This window comes from Lolium perenne, chromosome 3 (genome assembly GCF_019359855.2).
Source record: "Lolium perenne isolate Kyuss_39 chromosome 3, Kyuss_2.0, whole genome shotgun sequence".
Classification (NCBI taxonomy): Eukaryota; Viridiplantae; Streptophyta; class Magnoliopsida; order Poales; family Poaceae; genus Lolium; species Lolium perenne.
Window position 1 is genome coordinate 207,190,309 of NC_067246.2, and position 25,568 is coordinate 207,215,876.

Genomic DNA, 25,568 nt, shown 5'->3' on the forward strand with positions numbered 1-25,568 from the left:
CAGCAGATCCAAATGGCGATAGAACAAGGACGTTTGATTTTTAACCAGTACGCCATGAAGGTCGACACCCACCCCTTCCCCGCCGTAAACATGGTGGAGTGCACTTACCCCGGAGGGTGCCAGTCAAGTTTCTCGTTCAACATCAACATGGTAGGACTTGGACACCACTCTGGTAAGGACGGAGACGAGGGCAGCTGCTCTCGTAGCAAGGACACAGAGGAAGCCGTTCCACGCGATCGGCTCCGGCACGATGGCAAGCGCTACATCACAGAGGGAGAAGTGAGGAACGTAAGATATCAGCGACCTCTCTCTGATCACCTCCTCAACAAGTATGTGAGTCAATATAGCCAACGCCGACGATCCAGCGACGATGATGATAGAGACCGTCTGGCTAGGGACGCCAGGAGACATCGTCGGCATGATCGCGAAGAGAAGGAGTACGAGCGCCGTGCCAAGGAAAAATCGAGGGAGCAAGACGACGAGGATAGGCACTGGGACTGCCCCTTCTTCAGACATTGCTGGGATTCAGGAATGAGCCGATTGCCTACAATCGGCAACTGCCCAGAATGTAGACAGAAGAGGAAGGATGCAGCTAACGTGTCCGTGTTCAAATGTCTAGGGTCTCTCCCATCTCGGAACAAGCACGCTGAGTCCCCTCGGGTGGAAGATCTCGAGGATTTGGAAGACGATGATGAAGAAGAAGGAGACAGGTACCACCGGCCAAGGTGGTGCCCTGATGGACTCAGCCGTTCCCAAAAGCGTAGGGTTCAGCGACTGCGTGGCTTGGAGGAAGCCGAAAGGTTGTACCTGCACACGCTAAGGAAGGCGCGGCCCGACCTGGCCGCGAAAATTCAACGAACCCTGGATGAAGAGGGTCGACCACAAAAAATGGAGTGGCGCCCCAAGCAAAAGAAAGCCGATGATGAGACATCAGCTGGCACAAACATGGTGTTTATCCTTCCGACGGAGTTTAGCGCTCCAGGATTAGACGAGGCACCTGTAGCACAACTTGACTGCGGCCCACGGCCGGTTATCTTTGAGAAGCCATGAGAAAGAAGCTACAGATATCTGAAGGCCCTGTACTTGCGAGGTTATATCGATGGGAGGCCTGTCAACAAGATGCTGGTGGACACCGGAGCGGCAGTCAACATTATGCCATACTCTATGCTACGTCGGTTGGGACGCTCTAGCTCGGATCTGATCAGGACCAACGTGACATTGAGCGATTTCAACGGCCAAGCGTCTGACGCACAAGGTGTTCTGAACGTGGATCTGACCGTAGGAAGGAAAACCATCCCTACGACGTTCTTCATCGTCGATAGCAAGAGCACCTATGCTGTTCTGCTAGGAAGAGATTGGATCCACGCCAACTGTTGCATTCCCTCCACGATGCACCAATGCGTAATACAGTGGGATGGAGATGAGGTAGAGGTCGTCCAGGCCGATGACTCAGCCGAGATTTCAACGGCTGGCATGAACGCTTGGGAAACAACAGGCCAAGAGCCACTCTCAGGTATCAATTTGGACGACTGCGAGCGCATCGACGTGACGAAGAACGGGGTTAGGCTGGTCCTATCCACCGGCCTGACCGTGTAGCAAGAACCAACCCATGGACAAACGTGGCGAGGCCGATCCTTGGGATCGGCCCCAAAGATTATGGAGGGACATTGCAAAATCTTCATTGAGCGCTTCGATCAATATGGAGGCCGATTCCAGCAATCGGCCAAAATTATCCTCACCACATGTTCTGCTTGTGTTCAACATCGACCTACTGGGCAGCGGTTTTACGTCGGCTGATGAGAGTCAACATTAGTCCTAACAGAGCCGACGTACAAATACAGTGCCTTGGCTAACTACAGAGCCGATATCTACAGTCACCCAGCAGATTCGGCTCGGGGGGTACCTATCAGATGAACATGTGCGATACATGTGCGGTGAAATATTGGGGGCCGATAGAAAATCGGCCAGTAAAATTTTTTTTACATAGTATACAGCCGATGCACAGCCATCGACTCTAGTACAATTACACAAGATCTACCGGCTGCGTGTTCAAGACACGGATTTCGACTAGGTCGGTTTTCAGTTCAGCTGTGATGCCTTCTGCTTCCTCGAGGGAGTAAACAACGAGCCAATTTTGGTACCTGAACCTTCTCTTCGAGGACTTCCAACCCTTTGCGCCAGTTCAGCAGTACTGGCACAAACGTCAGTTTTGGCACAAGGCAGCCCTTTGCTCTTTAAGCCGTTGGTACTTCATCTGCAATATCGGCTTTCAAAAGAAGAAGGGTGATCGGCTCTGATGCGTCTACCGTCGGCCTGGCTAAGTTGGCTACTTTCACAGCTACGTTCGTGGGCATGATTAGGACCTCTGCATGGTGGCTGTCTCAATTTGCCTGAGTTCAGGGCCCTTGGACTGAACTGTGTATCCTCGCCACTGTTCTCACTTTGACTGAGGCTCGGGGGGCAGCTGATTTGGTAGACACTCTGTTTTGGGGAGCCGATTGGAGTTGCATCGGCTGACCCTGCACCATAACCTTCTCCGAAAGCGGTGAGTCGTTGCGACAGCATCGCTAGAGCTACGGAGAGGAGCCCGAAAGGGAAGCCATCGTCATCTGCTGTGGTTTGGACCGTCCTGTTGCTGCAAGAAAAATGAAGGAGACTGGATTCTCAAAACAGCCGATGAACAGCCATCGGCTGTAGGATTGCGAAATATTATGGTCAGATATCAAATCACAGTCTGAATTTGAGAGGTGCTTGACTGACGGTCTAATCGGTATCTGAGTCTGGCTTCATGGGCGTCTAAAAAAAAAATCCGATACGTTGCTATCGGTCTTGGTGTGGCGAGCGGAAGGCTTGAAATTGGATTAATTGAAAGTTAAATTGGAAGAACAATTCTTATTGATTCAAAGGAGCGGCTTTACAGGAAAGAGCTGATGGCTCTCAAAAGGGGGATCTGATGCCTAGTGCACTGCTACTACTAGTCCTACACTAATTTGCCCCTGTTCTAGGGGTCGTCGCTGTCCTCATCGTCACCGTTGTAGCTGCCGTCGGCGCTGCTTCCAGGGAGTTCCTCGTCGCTGCTGCCCCAGCCCTCGGCCGGAGCTTCTTCTTCATTGTCATCATCATCATCCTCGCTGTCCGCCCAAGCGCGGAAGCGCTTTGCCGGCGGATATCCGGCGGAGGAGGAGGATTCATCCTCCTCTTTTTCCTCTTCCTCCTCGTCATCATCATCGTCCTCGTTGTCCGCCCAAGCGCGGAATCGCTTTGCTGGCGGATGCCCAGCGGAGGAGGAGGAATCATCCTCCTCCTTTTCCTCTTCTTCCTCTTCTTCTTCTTCTTCCTCCTTCCCGTCGGAGGAGGTGGGTTTCACCCAGGGATGGAGGTCGTCTTCGCTTTCGCTCTTCAGCTCCCCTTCGATGAGGAACTTGAGGTCGTCTTTCCCATCGGTCAGAGGTAGGTCACCATCTGACCCGACGAGTGCTTCGGGTGGGCCGTCTGGCACATGATCAAAGTTCCACTCCTGCTCGCTCGAGGAGAAGGACTGGAGGGAGAGGCCGGAGGAGACGGAGGAAGAGGAAGACATTGCTACAGGGAAAGAGGGCTTTTCGGTGCCGATAGCTAGAACAGAGGAAGGGGATGAAAAGGCTAATCAATCGGCACAGTTAAATAAAGGGGAAGCCTAGTGGAGAGTTAATGCCATTGCAGTTTACGAGGAAGTGATGCTAAAGCTATCAAATTTTGCAGAGAAGTTGAGAAGGCAAGGCATCATGATGAAGAATACTGCGACGGTTCTGTTCTGCCACGACATGACCCGACGAAGAAAAAGCAGAGTGATTTTGGAATTATCAATTCCAAAACCAGGGGGGCATGTGTTATCACCAGAATTTGACCGAGTCAGAGGTGGGCCGCGATCAAGATGGGCTTGAAGAATATACATGGAAGAATATACGTGAATCGGCCTTATATGCAAAGTTTGGGCTAGTTTGCCCTTGTATCTGTAATATAGTAGGATACGTGTCGGTTAGTTAGAATTTGGCTCGTGCACGGTTGGGATTATTCCCATGTTAGAAAGTCTACGGACTATAAATATGTATCTAGGGTTTATGAAATAAACAACAATCACGTTCACCACAAACCAATCTAGGCGCATCACCAACTCCCTTGTCTCGAGGGTTTCTTCCGGGTAAGCATCATGCTGCCTAGATCGCATCTTGCGATCTAGGCAGTACAAGTTTATTCGTTGTTCATGCGTTGCTCGTACTGAAGCCTTTTTGATGGCGAGCAACGTAGTTATCTTAGATGTGTTAGGGTTAGCATTGTTCTTCGTATCATATGCTATCGTCGTGCAACCCTTAGACATCTAGCCGCCCTTACGCCTATCTTAGGCGTAGGGGCGGCACCCCGCTTGATCATTATTTAGTAGATCCGATCCGTTATGGTTGCTCCTTGTTCTTCAAGGATTAGTTTAATATCTGCATAGTTAGGCCTTACAAAGGGTTGAAGGATCCAGCGGCGCGTAGGGTGTAGTTTGTTAGCCCTAAACAGGATGTTCCGGGGATCAACCTCGTGTTGGTTTTTAGGCCCTGTCTAGGATCGGCTTACGATCACCGTGCGCGGCCGCGAGGCTCAATCACGAGTAGGACGTTCTGATTATGCGGTGAAAACCCTAAATCGTCGTAGATCGTTTTAGCTTTATTTTGATCAAGCAAGACCACCATATATTCGTACACCTCGTGCGAATCATGTGTGGATCTGCTCTTTGAGCCGATTCACAGGACAACCTGAGAGCCGATCGAGGCTCGTATTTAATATTTACGTGTATGCCATGCAGAAAACTAAGCGAGGCATCTCCATCACCTTCCTGACCAGGTATAGGTCAGGTGGCACGCCCTTGCACCAGCATCGGACGTGCGTGCCGGAGTCTTTGCGGGCCGTCGCTCGGAGGGACCAGGGCCAGCCGCAGCCCTAAGTTGCTCCCGGCTCTCCTGTGTTGCCCGTCGTTGCTCGCCGGTGGGTTTCTGACCGCAACAGGTTCATGTGCACCCTTTAAAAAAACGAACTTACACATGTTAGAAATTGGAGTTTTTGGTCCGTATATCTCCGAATTCTGTGTGCTCGCTTTAAGTTTGGTAAGGAAAATATCATTTTTGTGGTCCTGTAAAAAAACAAAACAAAAAAAAAAGCCTCGCAACAGCATTTTAGTACTGTATTGAATTTTGTCTTCTTTGCACATGCCACCTGAAAGTTCGTTTTTTCCTCGAAATGACTACGTAAGCACCTAGGATGTGGAGATGTACGTGCAACATTTTTCTTGCGAATATTTTAATATTTTTAAATATGTTCAAACTGTATTGCAAATAAAGAGAGCATACGAGTCCTCTCATATTTTTGTCACCTGAAAGAAAAAACTCATGCACGGTGATACTGCGTTGCCTGCACAAAAGACGGCAAGCATCTCGCCCCACCCGATTTACAGCCCAACTCCTGATGACTTCACCTGTTAATATCTTGAACCGAACAAAACTTTGAAATTCGAACTGTGCTCCCTACTAGTACTATACTACTGTACAGTCTAATCGAATTGATTCTTTTAAACGCCAGGTGAGCTGAAAACCCCCGTGGATCATCTAATTGAATTGATTCTTTTAGGGTGTGTTCGGTTTAGGGATGGGGTGGAATGGAATGGAACCATTCCATTCCACTGGCACGGAACCGTTCCATCCCTGTTCGGTTTGGACAAAAAAATTGTCACGGAATGGTTCCATCCTTGTGTTCGGTTTTGGAATGGGATGAGAATGGAATGGAATGGGTGAGATAATCACCCGACTAATTATTCTAAGCTCGATTAATTATTTGCTAAACTTGATTAAGTAGTGCTAAACTTGATTAATTATTGCTAAACTTGGTTAATTATTGCTAAACTTAATTAATCAGCGTGTGACAGTCACCCGTTCCACCTCGTCCGGCCGAATCGGAGGAACCACTTCATTCCGGATCTAGAGGGAATATTCCATTTGGAGGAACCACTCCATTCCATTCCAGTTTGCAACCGAACGCAGGAACGGGCTCTGGGTGCGGAACGGTTCCATTCCGTTCCACCCCATCCCCAAACCGAACACACCCTTAAACGCCAGATGAGGTGAGAACCCTCGTGGATCATCAGACTAGTACGGTACGGATGCGCGGTACTAAACAAACGGTCCCTTCCAAAACACGCAACAGCTAAGCAACTCAAGGTTCCTAAGGCCTTTCATAATATATAGAAGGTTCTTGGCACGATATCATAAGCAAAATGTTTATGTGACACCATAGTTAAACAAGGGTTTAGCGAACCATTGCATTGCAAACACTGACATGCTGGTAGACTAGGTGACAACATTGTCTGAATCCAAATTATCTAACACCGGTTCGATGTTCGTTCCAAGTAACAGCAATTGAGCAACTGCAGAAGTGCAGAGCCTGTTTGATCATCCATACAACACATACGCACATAGACAGAGAATGTTTACAAGATCGGCTCCGGCGATCCGCCCGCCCGTCTCACATCACATGGCGTACCTCTGCGTCCAGGTCCTGGCGGTGCTCTCGTACTTGTGCCGGTCCGTCTTGTACATGTGGGCGATCTCGGGAACCAGAGGGTCGTCGGGGTTCGGGTCACACAGCAGGGAGCAGATGGACAGCAACACCTGAAAGCAGACAGAGTGCATATGATGAGTTCGATCAGCCCTTGCCGTCGAGGTCCAAAGCAGCCGGAGAAGAAACAGGGTTTATTAAGTCTGAATAGCAGACCTTGGAGATAGTCAGAGCAGGGCTCCATTGGTCCTTCAAGATGTCCAGGCAAATGCTCCCGTTGCTGTTGACGTTTGGATGGAACACCTTGGTACGAAACGCTACCTGCAAATTTGCAGGTCAAAGAGAGAGGTCACATACTGCGCAATGTGTTCTTTTTTGTGATACTATGGATATTCAGTATGGAAAATGAACTTTTCAGACTGAAACTTTCAACCTTGCCTAAGATAACCATAGATTGTAGAGCTTCTAAGAAAATTTAATTAGTTATGTGTTCCATCAAAGTAAGCAGATGATGATCTCAGGTGATTGATGTGGACATACAAGAACTGCAGACACAACTGAAGCAGCATTGCAGACACCGCACCAAGTGTTCACGTTTGAAGAATTATATGGGCAATTTTCTAACTGGATGTAACAATCTAACTGAAACCATTGCTTACCAAAACACCCACACAACCTCCACCTTAACTAGTAAAATACATAAATTTACAAATCCCAAACTAGTTCACGTGAAAGGTTCTAAGTCTTCAGCAAGTGTGCTTACTGGCATGACACCTGACGGTTAAGCTACCGCAGACTAGTTATTAGCATGAACTGCTATACCTATCGCACATTTGGAACCCATTTAAGGTTTTCAAACAGATAAAAAAAGAAAACCAAAAAGATGAACCAAACCGAACTAGATGAGATCACATGTTATCCAAGACGAACAAATACAATCATATGAACCACATCTGCCAGAGTTCCATTCTTAGATGTGCACTATGGAATGTCCTGAGGCATATGGGATACAAATTTAAAATAATAAATGGAACAAAGGAAATGCAGAGAACCAATCAACCATTAGGTGATTGCCAAGTACCTTTGGTGGTTTGAAAGGATAATCAGGAGGGAAGTGGATAGTAACTAGGAAAACTCCACCAGCATATGGGCTGTCAGATGGACCCATTATTGTTGCCTGCCAATGGAACATATCTTCACCCACAGGACCTGTTAAATAGTATCATATCATCATCAATACATGTATACCATGTGAAATAAATTTGAAGTACTCCCTCCGATTCATATTAATTGACTTCAATATGGATGTATCTAGAATTAAAATGTGTCTAGATACATTCATATTAGAGTCAATTAATATGAACCGGAGGGAGTACAATCATTTGCGTTATAACCATCGTATCTGATAGACACGTGGTCTAGCTTTAGCCTTTAAATCTTTAACAAGAAATGAAACTCGAACAAGGTCAATCGAATGGACTAAAAAGGGAAAATGAGACACTCAACGAAAAAATAAGGTCAAGTTTGAACACTAATCAGCAATCCTAAATGCCTTGCTCGGGCAAACGATCGTCTTATGTCACCTTATCTTCACTTAATTAATGAATTGTTGAATCGGTGGAAACCCCCACCTGATATGTGAACTTATTAGCAAGAAATTCCCAAACCATACATCTAGATTATGTATCACTTGGATTTCATATGACAGTTTATGTATGCGTTACATTTCATAAAAAGATACACATTGCAAGTAGAATATTCTGTGTTGAAACTGTTGATTCCTTTTTTTCTCCATGTATATGTCATGTTAGATAAGATTTTACATAGTTCCAGTTTATTTGGTCCCTTCATGCATACGTCTCTTACAGTGAAGGTCATGATCTATGTGTTAACTAATAGTCTGAAATTCTCATACAAATCTATAATAAAAAAGGAAAACATAATTTCCAACATACTACCTTGTTCCGAAATAGACGAAGTATTAGTAAGTGTACATTAAGACTTTTGTAAGTACAACTTAATATATGATTTAGACTGGTCAAACGAAAATAATCATTATATTTGCTTTTTTATAATTCTGTAATTATTTCAGCTTTTACTACAATGTCCGTATAACAATATAAATTTATACACTTCGATCTTGGATCCATCCAAAATATGTGTGCCATAAAAAAATGTTACCAACAGATCACATTGGTCAATAATATTTCAAGACTGGTCCATAATACTTTGATTTGCCTTTTAACTACTACAAAGTTCAAGATCAATTATTATTTATATTATTTTATAACTCTTTGCCAGCGTGATACCATGATGAATATGGATAAAGCAGCAGGAGTTGTAGTTTTTGTCCATGTCCAATCTCTATAGATTCATATTGACACACCATCCAATAAAATCATGGCTCAGTCAACTATGAGAAAATAATTGGTGATATATCTATGAAAATTCTGCATAGTACATATATGCAAATAATTCGGCATAACACATTTTACGTTTATATCTGAAATAAATATAGTAATGTAAGACGTACAGATTTATGCAGATACTTTTTTTTTTGGTAAACCACAGAAACAAAACAATTTTAGGAACTGGTTGAGGACTAGTTACAGTAATGTGCATGGTGCATTTCTGAACTCAAATTTTGTCTGAAAGAAACCCAAGTTTTCACATAATGTTTAGTTTGATATTTGCTAGTAAAATGCAGTTAGCACCTTGATTGACACAGTAATAAAATGCACATCAATAATATTTGAAAGTGAATATAGCTATGAAAGCATTTGCCATGGAACATCAATAACAAAACACAAGATCAATAGTTAGCTATTTTGCAAGGAAAGCTCAATTTCATTATTCTGCATCATACTGTTAAATGATGCCTTAAGTGGTACAGAATATCTGTTTCTATGAAACTCATATAACTGAAGCGTAGTTAGAGATCCATCTTTATGTATTCAATTACTTCTAACAATTTTGGAATACGAATTGCATTGAACGATATCTTTTACCAGGATACGTCATGGAAAGACGTGTCGGTTTCATAGAAGAGAAGGCCAAGCGGCCGAGTTACAACACGGTCGACAGATGCGTCGAAACCGCAGAATCTACGCTGTCGCGAGACAGCCACACGTGAGAAGAATACTCTCGCAACCTCTACCTTTCCGCTAACCATGAAACAATATCTGGTGATGCGTACTGTTTATGTTAAGGCTGGCTTGGAACTAAACCCCACCAAATCCCCCACATCCAGCCAGGGATTTCTGTGTTCCGAAGACTTACGCTATCCAGAATGAATAGACAATTGTTGTTTGTTAGACTGCCTCAGGGTAAACCTTATGCGTCAAGCACTGTGGCATTCATTAGTCATTACTGATTGCACGACTGCATCATTTACGCGTTCGACAGACTGTGCTGATGTGCCAGTTCATCTTCATACTACCGAGGATCCAAGTCCAAGTTCATGCCTAGACTTCATCATGAACTCCAAACATACATCGCACCTGCTCTCCTTTCCCTTTTCTGGGGAAGCAGAGCATACAGCGTTACTCCAAATAACTGCTAAGCAGAGCATTTTTCCAAGGGTACAGTCCTATGTGAAGACGCAAGCATGTGCACAACAGATCATGCAGAAGCATGTGCACAAAATCAAACTCTTACACAAGCAAGTGCATGTCCAAGAACCCCCAAATTCACACGCCAAAAGGAGCAATCAAGAGAGGAACAAGACCTGCGCTGCATGAGGTAGGGGGATCCTTCTGCAGGTCCTTGAGCTCCTTCTGTATCCTCTTAGACGCCATCATGCATACACTTGCTTGTCCTCCTGTTTTTCCAAGAACCAGAACAAAGAGATCATCAAACCTGCTGTTATAAACAATCAGGAGAGGAATCGAAACAGAACAAACCTCGCTGGTTGAAGGACTGATGTCCTCTTTGCTCTCTGCTTCTGTTTCTCCGCCCTTCACAAGAACCAATAATGGAACCAGGGAAAAGGGTAGGAGCAGGGCTATATATGTAAATGAGCCTCTCCCCTTTGCTGTCTATCTTGATGCTAGTTGCAGCTTGCTTGCTGCGGGTTAGCGTGCTGGTTTTATTTATTCGTCTTCATCGAATCATCGTTCCCTGGGACCTGCTTACTTTATTGGTGCCATGGTCGATGGGCAAAGGCAGTGAAAGCAGATAGTATCAAAATCAAATGCCCCCATCCACTACACCGATACCCTCTCTTATCAGTGGCTGGCTGCTCATGAAACGGAAATATATTCTTCCTTATTTTCTTCTCTGAATGGAACAACAATAAATTAATGGATGGCGAGAGATATGGAGATATGTGCATGTATATCTGGCAAGTGAGGTGGACCGAAACGGACGGAAAGGCTGCCGCGTTTCCTCCTCATAATCGAAGAAACAAAGAATCTACAGATTCTGGTGGGAGCCCCTGCCGACTGACTGATTCCTTATGGCCTACATGTCAGTGAACGTTTGAGAGAATCCAATTGTTGAATTGCTGCAAGCCAAGTAGACATGAGTGGAAGCCAGCTCTTGTCTGACTGGCTGATTGCCTGAAACCTGATAGTGATAGAGCACAACACAAGAAAGCTAACTACCCTGTGCTAATTACTATGCTAGCAACAGCTTGCTTCTCGTGTTACATGTGAAGGGAGAAACGGTTCAACAGAGGTGTTTATGTGCTAGTCACAAGAATCAAACCACAATCTGCAAGAAACTATAATGAATTTCCAGGAGTTTATTCCTTTTTTCCACAAATGAAACCATTGTAGCTATTTTTGAACCATCCATTTCAAACAGCCCTAATATACTGAGAAATATGCCGACAAATACTCAGGTAAAAAGGGACGCATAGAGTTCAAGGACACCGATCAAGATTAATCATCTGTTCGTTGGGGTTGCACAATGTTTTTTAAGCCGAAAATTTGACGCCTTCATCGTCCGCTGAAGTGCCCTTGAAGATAGTTGCCTTTCCCTTTTGTTCTAGCAGCTTCAAAGCTCGCATGAGGACACCACGATCGATCCCCGCAAGTTCTGCAACAGATGCCACAGGATAAAATGATCCGAACCAAACTAGCCACAGTACAGCTTTTACTATGATATACCAGACATGGCTATGTATTACTGACGGCCACCGATTTATACCACTGCCTAAACTCTGGAGGGCATAGTCATGAAGAGGAGATTGTGTCGTGGCACTATAGAAGTAAGGAACAGGACTTTTGGGGCATTGTTGGTTTACTGAAAGTAGATATCGAAGATGATCATGGGCTTTATAGAACAGCTGGACTAAAAGGAATACTCTAACTGCATGATTCCAATAGATTATTATCAAAACTAACCAATTACGGAAACAAGAAACAAAAAAAAGACTGTCTCCTCGTGAAGCTTGTGGTGGCTATAATGCAAAGGCACATACAATTTGGGTAAACATGAAAATAAATACTCCCTTTATCGAAAAAATGTGTTGTTTTGACCGCAAATTGCTCTGAAGCAAGAAAATACATCTAGTGTCACCGAAATTGGACATGGTAAATCTAATCTCACCGCATTGAAGTTTCGTATACTTACCGGTTCCATGTGTTTCAATTCCAGATCGTATATCTTCAATTGTTGTTACTTCCAACCCATTTTCCCTCACCTACAAGCACAACATGAAGAAAAATAATATGGCATGATTAAGTCACTGCCACTATTCGTTGGTAAACTGATAGCTGTGGAGGAAACATGCCAAGTAACATATAAGTCTTACAAAGTCTAATATGTAGTTGGCCCAATCTTGAATCCGCAGCCAAAGAATGAGACACTTCTTGTGACTTTTGTCAATCCATTCAGCACGCCCTGCAGTTTGAACTTGGATTAAGTAGATGCACAACACAAAACTAAATGGAGCTTGAATCAATAATTGAAAGATTCAATGTTCTGCAGAATAAACCTTCACTAACAAGAGCTGCAAGGAACACTTCCTTTGCTTCATAGCTTAGAGACCCTGAATAATATAAAGCATGTATGCTCAGCGCAGCGCCAAAGGAAATATCCAAATACATAGTAAACTAGTGGAGTAAATAAATTTTCATGTATAAATAGTACGTCATGCTCACAAGCCTCCATGGAAGGCATTTCAAACACAGTACCATCATACCAGATCACTGTATTCTATAATTTTCAACATACCAGACAGTACAACGATAAGCTAAGAAGACATGTTTTGCTGAATTGCAGAAGAGTGATAGTCAAAACAAGGTTCAGACAGTATGGTTCCATGTGTTTCTCTAATCTTGTTATACATGTGAACGCTCACTGGCTCTTACTCGGTGGCTTCAACTTCTATCTATCAGCTGAGAATCGAAATAGAGATGGTGCCAATTTCAATGACATGTTCACCTTTAACGAATTCATTAGCCATTTTGGTTTAGTAGAGCTAAATGAAGGGTCGAGCCTATACCTGGAAGGCTGGAACAACATGCAGTCTATTCCACTTTTAGAGCAGCTAGATTGGTACTTCACGACCACAGAATGGACTCTTACTTTCCCTAACACCCAAGTTTACCCTCTCGCGAGACCTGTATCTCATCACCTGCCCTGTGTTGTTAAGATTGTTTCAAAAATCCCTAAAGCTGCCATTTTCGTTTTGAAAATTATTGGATCCGCCAACCTGGGTTTTATTAAGTACTAGTAGCTAATATTTGGGCTAGCCCTTGTCATGGGATAAGAAAATCTCTGCTAAGCTCAAGTTGTTGAGGAAGGCCTTAAAATGTTGGAATGGGATGTTCTGATTGCAAATTGTAATGCAGTGATACTCATGCTTGATGACTACGAAGAGCAAAGGCAGTTACACTCACTGAATGGAATTTTAGAAACATATTTTAAAACAGGATTTGCCATCTGCTAACTTGCAAAGACTTGCTCAGGGAAGTCATTGCACGATTAGATGGGCAAAGCTTGGGGGACGGAAACACCTCTTTTTTCACTCAATGGCTATAGTTCGACGGCAGAATAACATTGCGAGCTTGACCTTGTCAGATGGCACTGAGGTAACAGATATCAAGAGAAAGCAGCAGTTTTCTGGACAGCTTTTAGAGATCGGCTGGGAGTTACTACAGCTACGTTATGCCAGAAGAGGTTCTTGAAACTATTCAAAGGGTCCAGGACCTGCACAAGCTTTCAGTTAACTACACTTCAGATGAGATTGATCAGGTCCCGGCTCCGGATGGCTTTAACGGCCAATTCCTAAAGAATTGCTGGAATATAATCAAAACTGATTGTTACAAACTCTGTAAAGATTTTCAGGAAGGATATGTAACTCTTCAAAGTATAAATGATTTGATTATTGCATTGATACCGAAGAAGGCTTCGCCAGAGACACCAAATTACCATACGTCCTATTTCTCTGTTGAATTCATGCTTAAAGCTTCTCACCAAAATGCTCACGGACAGACTTCATAAGAAAATTCTTCAGGTAGTGCATGAAACCAATACGGCTTTCTTAAAGGTCGTACCATTCAAGACTGTCTAGCGTGGTCTTTCGAGTATCTTCATCACTGCAAATCTGCTCCAAATGGTAACATCGTCTTGAAGCTAGATTTTGAAAAGACGTCTGACCTTGTTGAACATGCTGCTATCTTGCAAATCTTGAGGAGAAAAGGCTTTGATGAAGTGTGGGTAGTCTAGAGGGTGGTGCAGCAAAAGGAACCTAGAAGGGAGACGAGAACTCTATATCGGTTCTATCTCTCGTCTACTCATATAGCGTGTGTGAGGTGTGGAGAAGTGCACATGAACTTCTACTCTTCCCACTCACTTGGTGTGAGTAGGAAAGGTTACCTTATAAACCACTCAAACTCTATCTAAACTAAAAATGTGGAACTAAATTTTTTCTCTAGTTGATGGTCTCCCCCGGCGTATAATAAGTTTCTCTTTGAAGGCCTGACTGTCTCCCCAATTTATAAAAAACTTTGGAAAAGTTAGATGTTTGCATAAACAAAAGGTATTAATGTGGCTCTTCCTAGTGGATAGACTCAACACACGTGATATGATGGAGCGCAGGCATTGGACTTTGGATTCTAGAATTAATTGGGGCATGTGCCCGCCTGCACATAGAGAAACCTGGGACCGTCTTTTTTTCAATTGTGATTTTGTTGTGAAATGTTGGCAGAAGCTAGGTATCCAATGGAACTCCACACATGGATCGGATGATATGTTTGAGCAAGCGAAAAGGAGCTTCCAAGGTCCAATTTTTTGAAATTGCCACTTGTGCTATGAGGTATTTCGAAGCAGCGTGATGGCTTGATCTTTGAGAAGATAAGGCCCTCGTTTCAAGCTTGGTGGGTGGTGTCCAAGAAAGACTTAGTTCTGATTTCCTATAAGGGTGAAACCTAAATACAAAGAAAGTCTTGCAGAATGGATTGAGAATTTCTAGATGTCTTTAGATTAACTTCTGCTGTTCTCCCTCTTCTTTCCGTCATTGTACAGCCCTTGTAATCCTCTCACTAATGTATTTTTCTAATCTAATTTAATAGAAAATTATACCCTAGGGGACTCCCCTATGGTTTCATGGTAAAAAAAACAAGGTTCAGATGAATACAACTTACTCTCAATATTTGGATTGGAGAACAACGGAAAATCTTCTTCCAAGGAGATTATATACATCTTATGACTTTTACAGTAATCAAGTATCAGATCTTTCCATAGCTGCACTTGCTTTTCACGTGTTTCCCTCACAGGCTGCAAACTGCATGCAAGCAAATTCATTCTATTATTATCAGTCCGTATATACAATATTATAATATAGGGTCAAAATAAGTGTTAACAAAGGTTTTTCACAGCTGGATCTAAGATAATATAGCCAAAAGTTCACATACGTAGTAACTCAAGCAAATTTAAGTACTAGTAAAGCAAAGAAAATGCTTCAACTGCTACAAACATACTGTTGGAACATGCCAGAAAAATGCACCACATATCAAAAGAGAGAGGCTTAGACACTCTGAACTAAGTACCGCGTTACAATTTTGGGGATGCTATGAAGTAGAGATTTCATAAGAGATACGTGTGAGTTTTGACCAAAGGCAGATTTTGAAGAAACAAGTGCTTAAGCTTACAAAGACAACTTTATTAAAGATCCTGATGCACAAATCCTGCATACATATTCAGACCTTCTCTAAAATATGAAGGAATTATTCCTTGTTTTATTCTGAGGTAGGTTGTCAATAAAGTATATAATTCTTTTATAGACTGCAAAATGCAGAACGCACGGTGGTTAGTGATATTTTGTAAGTGAAGAATGTAATCATGTGATTATATGATACACCCGAAATACGAATAACAAGTTTAATTCTTGCAAAAGGGCATGATACTAAAGAAGAATCACGAATTACTTAACTGTATACTTTTTTCCAAACTAAGATCAGCGCCAAAAATAATGACTCGCCCAAAAAGCAATTTCATTACCAACATAGTACTTGAGCAGAAGTTTCTGCCCAAGATTCCACCAAGCACTGTTTAATAAGAACGTAACAATTGCCTAGCAACCATCCAATACCCCTACTCCTATACACACTGAAGAACCGGAAAACATGCAAGCATGTGTTGAAGCTGCCATTTGGTACTACCGCTGTAAGAAAATACAGGCTTCTCCTTCTTTGGTGCAGAGTTAGAAGATAAGAACGGCGTGGGGGCAGAGAGGGATTACGTGAAGTAGGGCGGGTAGTTGAAGAATGGGGGAAGCTTGAAATCTCCCTGCCTCTGCATCCCCGCTGAAGCGGCCTTGCGGAACGGTCAGACGGACGGCGGCGCGGAGGAGAAACCGCGAGGAGGGAAGATCTGCCGGGCGCTCGACGGGATGTGGTCACCTCCGCCGCCTCTGCACGTCGCCGCCAAGGGAGCGAAACGAGCGAGCGATTTGGTTCCTCTGGTTCGTATCGTCCGGTTCAAATTGTCCAGGCCTAAATCGCCGGCCGGGCAAACGGAGCAGCTCGCTGGCGGCGCTGGTGGAAGAGCAGGGAGCGGCTGGGGTGCAGCGATCTGCGGGGAGGTGCAGCGGCGACCGGCAGACGGCGGCGCCGGTGGCAACGCACTGGGTTGTTCCTGTTCTAAACGGGGTATTTTATTATTTCTCAATTTCTAATTATTCCTGGGCTAGGGACAATGGGTTCACATGACCGCGGACCTGCCGGGTAAAAACCCAGCAAGAATATACGTATGGGATAAAATATTATCCACAGGTTGGTAAATGGGAAAATATCGTATTTTATAGGGCAACCTATAGGGTAGAACGGGTACGGGTATGGGATTATAGAACTCATACCCACATACCCATTTACCCATCCAAATTTAACAAATGGTCATCGTAATATTCTAAACTACTTAATTTTTTCCTAATCATCTCTTCATGTTGCTAGGCTGAACCTCACCCTTTCTGGTCTCACAATCATTGGTAGGTTAGTGTGGATTAGATCCCTATTTTGGATTGCTTCATATCGTGTCATTTTTTTTTATCATTCTCATGTGTTGTAAGTGTGGGTATTTTTACCTGTGGGTACTAATTTACCCTATCGGGTGACGACTATGGGAAATTTTTGTACCCGTTAACGGGTATGGATAGGAGTGATGGGTAAGACTGAAGGCGACGGGTACAGGTATGGGATGGCTCTACCCGTACCCATACCCTGCGGGTGCCATCCCTAGGCACGTTCCAGTCTTAGCCATCTTCAACGGGGCGACTGTTTTCCCATCGTGCTCGGTCAAAAAATACACTGCGTGACACATAGTGATCAGGCTGTCTGTGGAGGCGGACGCTGCACGATCTTGCCGAGTGTCCGCTCGATTCTCCCACGGGTTCGTTTGGCAGCGACATGTGTCGATGGGTCTTCTCACACACGTCAGTGCTGGCAACGAGGGATTGCTTCGGTAGTCTGTGTCACGTTAATGATAATGCCTCGCATGTCGAGTGGTCGCCGCTCACCTCTGCCAACAAAGTTATGGCGATGGCACGCATACTGTGCCCCTCGACTGCCTTCGGCGTATATAAAGAGGGGCGCGCGCTCGGCTGCCTCATCATCTCCTCCACACAAACCCTAACCGCCACAACCTCCATTGTACCCCCCCCCCTCACACACACACACAACCCGCGAGGGAATCCATGGCTGGTCCAGCTAGCCGGCGAGGTAGTCGAGGCCGCGGTCGCCATCTTCACACGAGCTGAGCTCCTTCGAGTTCATCCTCCGCATCGACGAGGATCCCATGTCACTCGCCATCAGGTGGCTTCCGGAAAAGTTTGCCCGGTTCGTCGATGACACCGAGCCAATCGAGTTGCAGCTACGAACACTACTAGAAAAAGACCTAGCCGTAAGATTGCTGGTAGTGGCGCACCTGCTATATAGAAGTGGCGACCAAAAAGTGGTGCTCCACTGGTAGGCATGTTAGCACTAGCGCACCTGACCAATAGTGCGCCACTACTAACTTTTTGCTTGGTACACCCCCTGACAAGGTATCGACTTGTCAATGCCTACAAGTTGTAGACTAGGGTTTCGTGGAAAGAGGGAAAGTAGATCTCGAAGGTTTCAACCGAAAAGATGCTCGACTACTAAAAACTAGGGTTGTGTTGACAATGAAATCGATCATTTCTTTCTCCCTCGACTCCCCCTTATATAGGAGGCGGAGCCGAGGGTTTCGTGATGTACAAGTTACAAACAGCAGGAAACTCTCCAAGTTCGTCCCTATAATTACAAGTCTCTATTCCTGATATATCTCCAACTTCCATATCGACGCTTTATTGGGCTTGTGGCCTTCGTAATCTTCGAGTCATGGGCCTTCAGTAAACCCCGGGTACCTTCTTCGGCGGGTCCATTGGGGATGCCTATGCCAGTAACCCCCGAGATTTTGCTTAAATCGTAGAATCGAGTGAAATCTCCATCATTACAATTAACACATTATTTCTTCGAGTTACTAGAAAATCTTCACAAAATAGTTTATATATTGTACAGGGATAATGGTAAACGGATCAGGTACCAGTTAATTGCTCTTGTGGCAATCCTGTAAGAACCTACTTCAAGGTCAAGTCCCTGGACTTGACCCCGGTATACTGGTGTAATTCGACATGTGTTGTTTAAGATCTTACCATGATCCGAATTCCAGTCATATTTTATCGGGTACCTAACGCGTCCGTTAGGATTTTTCTTCGCATCTGTTGATACGAAAAAATTATCATAGCGCATTCATGTGCGATACCACGCCACACAGGACGGATCCCTGGGTCTTTCCTTCGTAAAATGTTACGACATTCAGAGATTTATTCGCGACGGACACACTCTGAGAATATATTGTCGAGTGCCTTTTTCGGCTGTTGGAATGGCATATTTACTCGAGTCATATGATGACTTGTTATCTTAACTTCCCGATGGGAGTATACGAAGAGTTATGTTTTAACTCGAATATGCTCAATATGACTCCTTATATTTCATCGGGTACGCGACCAGCGTTCCCGATAGGAGTAGCCCTCGAGGCTACAACCAAGTGCTTGTACTTGATTGTAGGTTCACCTTTTTGCTGTCTTGTCTCTATATGGTCAGCTTCGCAACTTTTTCATTTTTATCGGGTGCGCGACCAGCGCTCCCGATGGGAGTAGCCCCCGAGGCTACAATCGAGTATTTATATTTGGATGTAGGCTTAAATTTTGTCTTCTTGGAACAACCCTATATACTTGTTCACATTATCCTCTTATCAAAAGTAAAAAATAAAACTTCTGATAAGAGTAGCCCCAGAGCATTTGGACAAATACTTGTATTTGATCAAAAGCTCATGAATTTCTTTTATTTGGATCATCGACATTTTCCTGTCTCTATTTTGAAAGAAAACCAGTCGCCAATTCCTCGTGGCGACGTCAATGTTGACGATAGCCACGACCTTCTCGTTGGAAAGGCGTGAATCCTGTCACTTCTCTGATCTGTGGGCCCAAAATCTTGTGCCTTTGACACGTTGCGCAAGTGGGGGACACATGTCCCCCGTAATTTCTGGCACGGGCCCTGTAACACCTGTTTAGTAACTTTGCAGTGAAAAGACGATTATACCCCTACCAACACGTGTAGGGCGTCAAATTCATTTCCATTTCATCCAACGGTGCGACGGATCGATTACTTTGCTATAAATTTCCTCCTTCGTCCTCCTTCTCCCCCTTGCTGCGCCGCTCACCTTTTCCTTCTCTCTCCAAAATCGCCATTGTTGTCCCTAAGCTCCTCACGCTTCCGCTCATCTCTATTCTTCCCCAGCACCTGCCTTAATGCCACCGCACACAAAGCTCACCAAGCACATCGCTCCAGGGACCAACAGACCGGCGGTGGAGATGGAGATCTCTGGATGGGAGAGATCCAAGATCTCAAACCAAGATCAAAGGACCCTCAAGAAGCTCGGGCTGCTGAAGAAGAAGGACACGCTGATCTTTCCTGGCGACGAAAGTTTCCCGACGCCTCGGATTGGATACCGGGTAACGTTCATCGACCACCTCATTCGCGGCATATCCACCCCCATTCACGAGTTCCTTCGGGGACTTCTTTTTATCTATGGAATTCGGCTACATCAGTTGACCCCTAACTCCATCCTCCATATCTCGATTTTCATCACCTTGTGTGACTGTTTCCTCGGGACCCATCCTCATTGGGGCCTGTGGAAACACATTTATTATCTCCCGCGCAACAGCTCTTGCAGTGTCGCCTATAATGTGGGCGGCGTTGTCATCTGCGTCCGTTCCGAAGTTGATTACTTCGACGTCAAATTCCCCGACTCCGTCCAAGGGTGGCGTAGGAGGTGGTTGTACATCCAGGAGGAGTACAACAACTCTCAAGAGTACAACATTGCTCCTTTTGATGGTGCCGCAAAAATCCTCTGGCGCCATTCCTGGGACGCTGAAGCTACTGCCGAAGAAAAAACAGCTACAGATGTTCTAATGAAGCGCATTCACGAGCTGCAGAACACCCACGGTGAAGAACTGTCGGGTGTCCAGATTACTGCCTACTTCCTTATGATCAGGGTGCAGCCTCTGCAGGCTCGCAAAAATCCACTTTGGATGTATGCTGGCGAGAAAAATGTTGACCGCCTATCCAAGGACCTTTCTGTGAAGGACTTGGAGAAGCTCATTCGACGTTTCTCCTCGCTAAGCAAGAAAAATGAAGTTCCAACCTCTTGCCGCATGGAGCCGTATAGCGGCAACCACGCCCTTCCTGAAGTAAGTAATTTTTCCTTTGAGTTGTACTTTTATTTGTCGACTGCTTCTCACTTATTTTGTATGTTTTACCTTGACCTTGACCTTTCTTTTCCTTCTTGCAGAACCACCAAATTCTATCTTGTCTTCCTCCCCTTCCCGAAGGTGAAGTGGATGAGTGAGCTGTTGTCACTGACGACTCGCAAGGCCCTTCTCGTCCTGAGAGTGAAGTCGCAGGATCTCACAAATCCGCGACTTCCTCCAAAAAATCTGAATCGGGGCCTTCTGAATCAGGTCACTCTCCTCCTTCCGTTGTGTCTCCAAAGAGCATGCAGAAAAGGGATGAAGTCGAAGATTCTGGCTCCTCGAAGCCCACGGAGCCTGCTGTCGAAGAAACGTCACCCGAAGAAGAGGGTGCCTTTAACCCTTATGATGATGCAGGCTCCGTTAGCTCGTAAGCTTCTTCACTAACATTACTTGTTGATAGTGGCGACGAAGAAGAAGAGAAAGAAGAAACCGAGGTTCCTGGTGCGGCTCTTACGAGTACCTCCCAAACCTTGGTTCTCTCTAAAGATCGCCGTGCTGCCGAGGAATCCTCGCCTCCCCCTCAACAAGACATGGAAACCTCGCCTCCTACAGCCAGCCCCCGAGCCCCTTCACCAAAGAGAGCAAGGATCGGGGCTGGCGATAGTCATGCAATTGTTGCGGGGGGTTCCCCGACTTCCGCATTTGAACAATGTACTCCCTCCAGCCACAAATAAGTGTACCTGCGGAGTTTTCAAGATAAATTATGAGGTGGAGTGAAAAGTACATTGGGATCATGCATATCTCCTCTTTAATTCTTTCACCTCCAATAAGCTAATTGCATGTAAAAAAGCAAGAAGAATATGTGCTCAATATTATTGGGTTTGATTTCTGTGCGATGAGAGAGAAGCAATTAAATTGCATTGGGAAGATAGGAGTACACTCTTTTGTGGACAAAGTTTAGAGGCTAGATGTCCACTTATTTGAGGACGGATGGAGTAAGTTCTCTTTCCTTCTTGATTTACTATTTTGCTTTGCCAGTTTATCTTTGATCCTCTGTCGAGTTTTCTCCCTCCTAATTTTTTTCTGATGCTCTTTGTAGCCTGTGATGAAGCATCTCATCCAGCTTGGGACCCAATTTATTGGGTTCCGTGATGCAGCCGAAGATATGAGATGTAAGACCCTCTGCTCTGTATAGCCCACTTTCTTCGGCAAACTTCCTTTTGTTTTTGATGACAAATTTTGACATTTGGAACTTTTTAGAAAACCTCGACCGAGCCGAGAAACGCACTGAAGAGCTCGCTGCTAAGCTTGAGCAGAGCGAAAAGGCTCGCGAGAAAGCTAAACGGGAAGCCGCCACTGTTGAAGATCTTCGCCAGAGGCTCCACAGAGCTGAAAATGCTCTAAGTGATAAGGTCTCTCAACAGATAGCGTGCGAAAATGCCATCACAGCTCGTTTGGAGACTCAGAACCGACGGTTTGTTAGTAAGTATCTTCCTTCGCCCGCCTTTGTTTATATCTTTCCTTTGCTTTTTCTGAATATTGATGAACTTCTGCTTTGCTCCAGCAGGGAAGATGGGTGAAGATTTCAACTTGCATGAAGCTGCGGAGGATCGTCTTCTCAACACCCTCTCAATCCTCGAGCTGCACGGGGATCTGGCGCGCACCAATATTTCCGATGCGCAGGCTGTGTTCATGCACCTCTTCCCCCATTTTATCCCCAAGCAGACGCAACCACAAACTTTCTCCGAGCTTGCCAGACGCTTCCTTCCTCAAGAAGACCTTGCTTTGGCTTATCGACAGGAGAATTTGAAGGTTGGTGTCGAAGGAACTATTGCCCTGGTTGCCAACAGCCGCCAGAACATCGACTGGGCGAAAGTTGGCGACCCCAAAGGAATGAACAAGGACAAATGGAAAACTCCGGTGAAGGCTGCAAAGCCTCACTCGAAGAAGATCCTCACCTTCCTGGGGCACAAACCTTCTACATCTGCCAGCACACTGCTGAACCGGAGGTCAAGTAGACCATCCTATCCTTTTGTATTTTATTTTTTCTTTTTGTAGTTGTCGCTATCCTTAGGATTTGCGACGATCCTAGAAATCAGCATTTGTAATGGATCCCAATGTTGTAAATATCTGAACTATCAATGAAAAAGGGGTAATTCCTGTTGACTGATAGATGTCGATTTTTCCTTCTTCCAGTTCGTATTCGATAACTATTCTGAGGGTGGTGGACCATCCTCTGCCTCTCCTGCCATGTCTCGCACTCAACGGACTCCTACCGACGTTTTATTGGACGATTCTTCATGTGCTGACTCAACTCAACAAGAACTAGCTGAACTTCGACAACAACTTCAAGCCATGAAAAAACAAGCCATCACTAGCAAGGACCAATCCCGCAAATCCTTTGAACGTGAAGAAATCGCTCTTCGCCAAGCTCGCAAAGCTCTAGAACTAAAAGAAACTGCAGTTGCCAAAGCTTTGCAAGCCGCCGCCCGAGAAAATTACATGCTTGAGCTAATGACTGATGCAAGTCTAGATATGGTGGGTATGTTGCGCTTCATTACTCCTTTTACTATCCGTATGTGCCTTTTTTCATACCTCATTGTTCCATTTAACGTGGTATAGGCTCTTTTTTCGACGCTGCTGCCGAAGATCAACGTGTTGATGCAAGATCCGAAGTTCTTATTCAACTTGCTCTGCAGAACAATGCTAGCTTTTGGTCTTGTCCAGACCGTACCCGACGAATTGTACAATTTCAAGACCGCACGGCTCAGGTTCGGGAGTATCTTGAATTCCGCACGAAGACACTGGCCATGGTTTACAATGCCATGTTTCCTAAAACTCTTCCTGATTTGATGGACAAATTCAAGAGTGTTCATCGAATCCATGGATTTGTGAAGGCCCAATTAATGGCTGGTGCTAGATTTTCTTTGATCATGTTGAAAATCTGCTACCCAAAGTTGGATATGTCCAACGTTGTTGACCTCTACCAGGCCCAACTGAGAAAAAGGAGAAGGAGCGTCAACAAGATCAATGACGTGGTGACACCCGTAGCGAAAATGATTGATGATCTTCTTCGGATGGACGCTGCTTTCTTCAAGGAGTACCATTATGCTGACACCATGGGTGCTTCTGCGGAGGATGAAAGAATAAACATAGATGACCTAATTTGAGCCCTGTCTTTTTCTTCCTACTGTCGAGTTTTTATCTGAAATAAAGGAGAAATCTTGTATATTGCGAGAACCATGTATATCCAAAGCAAATTTGTTTGTTTGTTCTTTTCCTCTAGCCCCCGATGTTTCGGCGGGTGTATGTATGTTTATTATTCGCGAGGTATATGAACCAAGGCAAATAATTTTGAACTGTATTTTGTGAGATCCAAGGCAAACACTATTTGCGAGACTTATGTATAGTCAAGGCAAGTTAGTTTGTTTTGTGTTTTTCTCTGGCCCCCGAGTATTTTCGGTAGCCATATGTACGTTTACTTATTCGCGAGGTATGTGAACCAAGGCAAATAATTTTAAATTGTATTTTGCGATAGCCAAGTATATATTTGTTGATCTTTACGGGTTTAAGCCCCCGAGCCTGACGAAGAAAAAGATATTTATCACTAATATTTTTTACTATATTGCAGCATCACGAGCCCGCCTCATTAAAAACCTTTCAACCCCACTCGGTGCCCTGAAAGGAAAAGAGTGCGTCTAAAAACTCGCGAGCTTTTTAGTACATTGTATGCTTACATATGTAACTCTATTTTGACTTCTACGCGTAAAAACGCCGAAGTTGTGCCACGCTCCAGGGATTTGGTTATGCGACCCCTGTCTTCTTGTCCTTCAATCTGTATGCTCCTCCTGCGATTACCTCGGTGACAATGTATGGTCCTACCCATGGTGACTCGAATTTCTCATGGCTGTCCTGCGTAAGCCAAAGAACTAGGTCACCAACTTGAAAGGACTTCGGTCACAAACATCGACTATGATAATTTTTTAGGTCCTGCTGATACTTGGTGACTCTTGAGAACACCTCATCTCTGGCTTCTTTGAGTGCATCAACATCGTCCTCCAGTGCCTTTCTCGAAGTCTCTTCATCATACCCCACCACACTCGGAGAGTTGTGTTCTATTTCTATCGGGAGCACCGCCTCAGCTCCATGGACCAAGAAGAACGGAGTTTCTTGTGTTGCTGTTGTCGTGGTATCGTCACGGCATATGCCATAGGGTGGCTAATCGAAGTGGTTCCTGAGGGATCTCACGGCGGTATCCGGAAGCGGGTATGGGCACGAGCGACACGACGACGTACCCAGGTTCGAGGCCCTCCGGTGGAGGTAAAACCTCTACTCCTGCTAGAGTGTATATGATGACCACACAGTACAGTGGTGCTCCTAGAGCTGTATCCGGCTGGCCCTGAGAGGCTAAGGGAGACGATGGTCTCTCTCACAGGGCAGCTCCGTAGGTAGGTGAAAGCAATAAATGATCGATCGTCCCTGCACTAGAGGGGGTAGTGCGGCTTATATAGGCACCGGCACTTTTACATATAAGACCCTATAGTTTACTGGCCGGCTTGGCCGGCTCCGGCTTCCGCTCCTTCCCGAGGCGGTGACGTCAGGAGTGGTTGAGCGTCGTGGCCTGTCCCATCCGGCTGCCACGGTCAGCGGTATGGAGGAGGTGTCCCTGTCGCCATCAGCCACTGTAGCCAGTACGGATCGTCGTAAGCCCTGACGACCTGTCCGGCGCGTGGCACTATTGCTCCACAGTGCCCCGCGCTTTACGGAAGATGGAGTC

General features: G+C 45.0%; 2 protein-coding genes across 2 annotated transcripts; both read right to left on the bottom strand.

The window, feature by feature from the left end:
- Positions 1 to 6,309: 6,309 nt before the first annotated feature.
- On the bottom strand, positions 6,310 to 10,760 carry LOC127343179 (ubiquitin-conjugating enzyme E2 5A). Its single transcript, XM_051369296.2, has 5 exons — positions 10,473 to 10,760; positions 10,298 to 10,390; positions 7,652 to 7,779; positions 6,787 to 6,891; positions 6,310 to 6,683 (listed from the first exon to the last, which is right to left on the bottom strand). The coding sequence occupies exons 2-5, from the start codon at positions 10,368 to 10,370 to the stop codon at positions 6,543 to 6,545; spliced, it is 447 nt and encodes a 148-aa protein (XP_051225256.1). The 5' UTR covers positions 10,371 to 10,390; positions 10,473 to 10,760; the 3' UTR covers positions 6,310 to 6,542.
- A 524-nt stretch (positions 10,761 to 11,284) lies between these two features.
- Positions 11,285 to 16,681, bottom strand: LOC127343178 (vacuolar protein sorting-associated protein 25). The gene is made up of 6 exons (XM_051369295.1): positions 16,262 to 16,681; positions 15,165 to 15,304; positions 12,512 to 12,565; positions 12,329 to 12,417; positions 12,148 to 12,217; positions 11,285 to 11,610 (listed from the first exon to the last, which is right to left on the bottom strand). The coding sequence occupies exons 1-6, from the start codon at positions 16,318 to 16,320 to the stop codon at positions 11,489 to 11,491; spliced, it is 534 nt and encodes a 177-aa protein (XP_051225255.1). The 5' UTR covers positions 16,321 to 16,681; the 3' UTR covers positions 11,285 to 11,488.
- Positions 16,682 to 25,568: the final 8,887 nt, after the last annotated feature.

Bases quoted from the DNA above. Each gene is read 5' to 3' on its own strand.
- LOC127343179 (XM_051369296.2), bottom strand. From the start codon at position 10,370: ATGATGGCGTCTAAGAGGATACAGAAGGAGCTCAAGGACCTGCAGAAG. The intron at 7,780-10,297 runs GTCTTGTTCCTC...ACTATTTAACAG, and splicing joins CCCTACCTCATGCAGCGCAG to GTCCTGTGGGTGAAGATATG. The intron at 6,684-6,786 runs GTCTGCTATTCA...GTCTGCTTTCAG, and splicing joins CTGCTCTGACTATCTCCAAG to GTGTTGCTGTCCATCTGCTC.
- LOC127343178 (XM_051369295.1), bottom strand. From the start codon at position 16,320: ATGCAGAGGCAGGGAGATTTCAAGCTTCCCCCATTCTTCAACTACCCG. The intron at 12,418-12,511 runs GTTTATTCTGCA...TTCAAACTGCAG, and splicing joins TGCAGCTCTTGTTAGTGAAG to GGCGTGCTGAATGGATTGAC. The intron at 11,611-12,147 runs GTAAGTATACGA...CATCTGTTGCAG, and splicing joins AATTGAAACACATGGAACCG to AACTTGCGGGGATCGATCGT.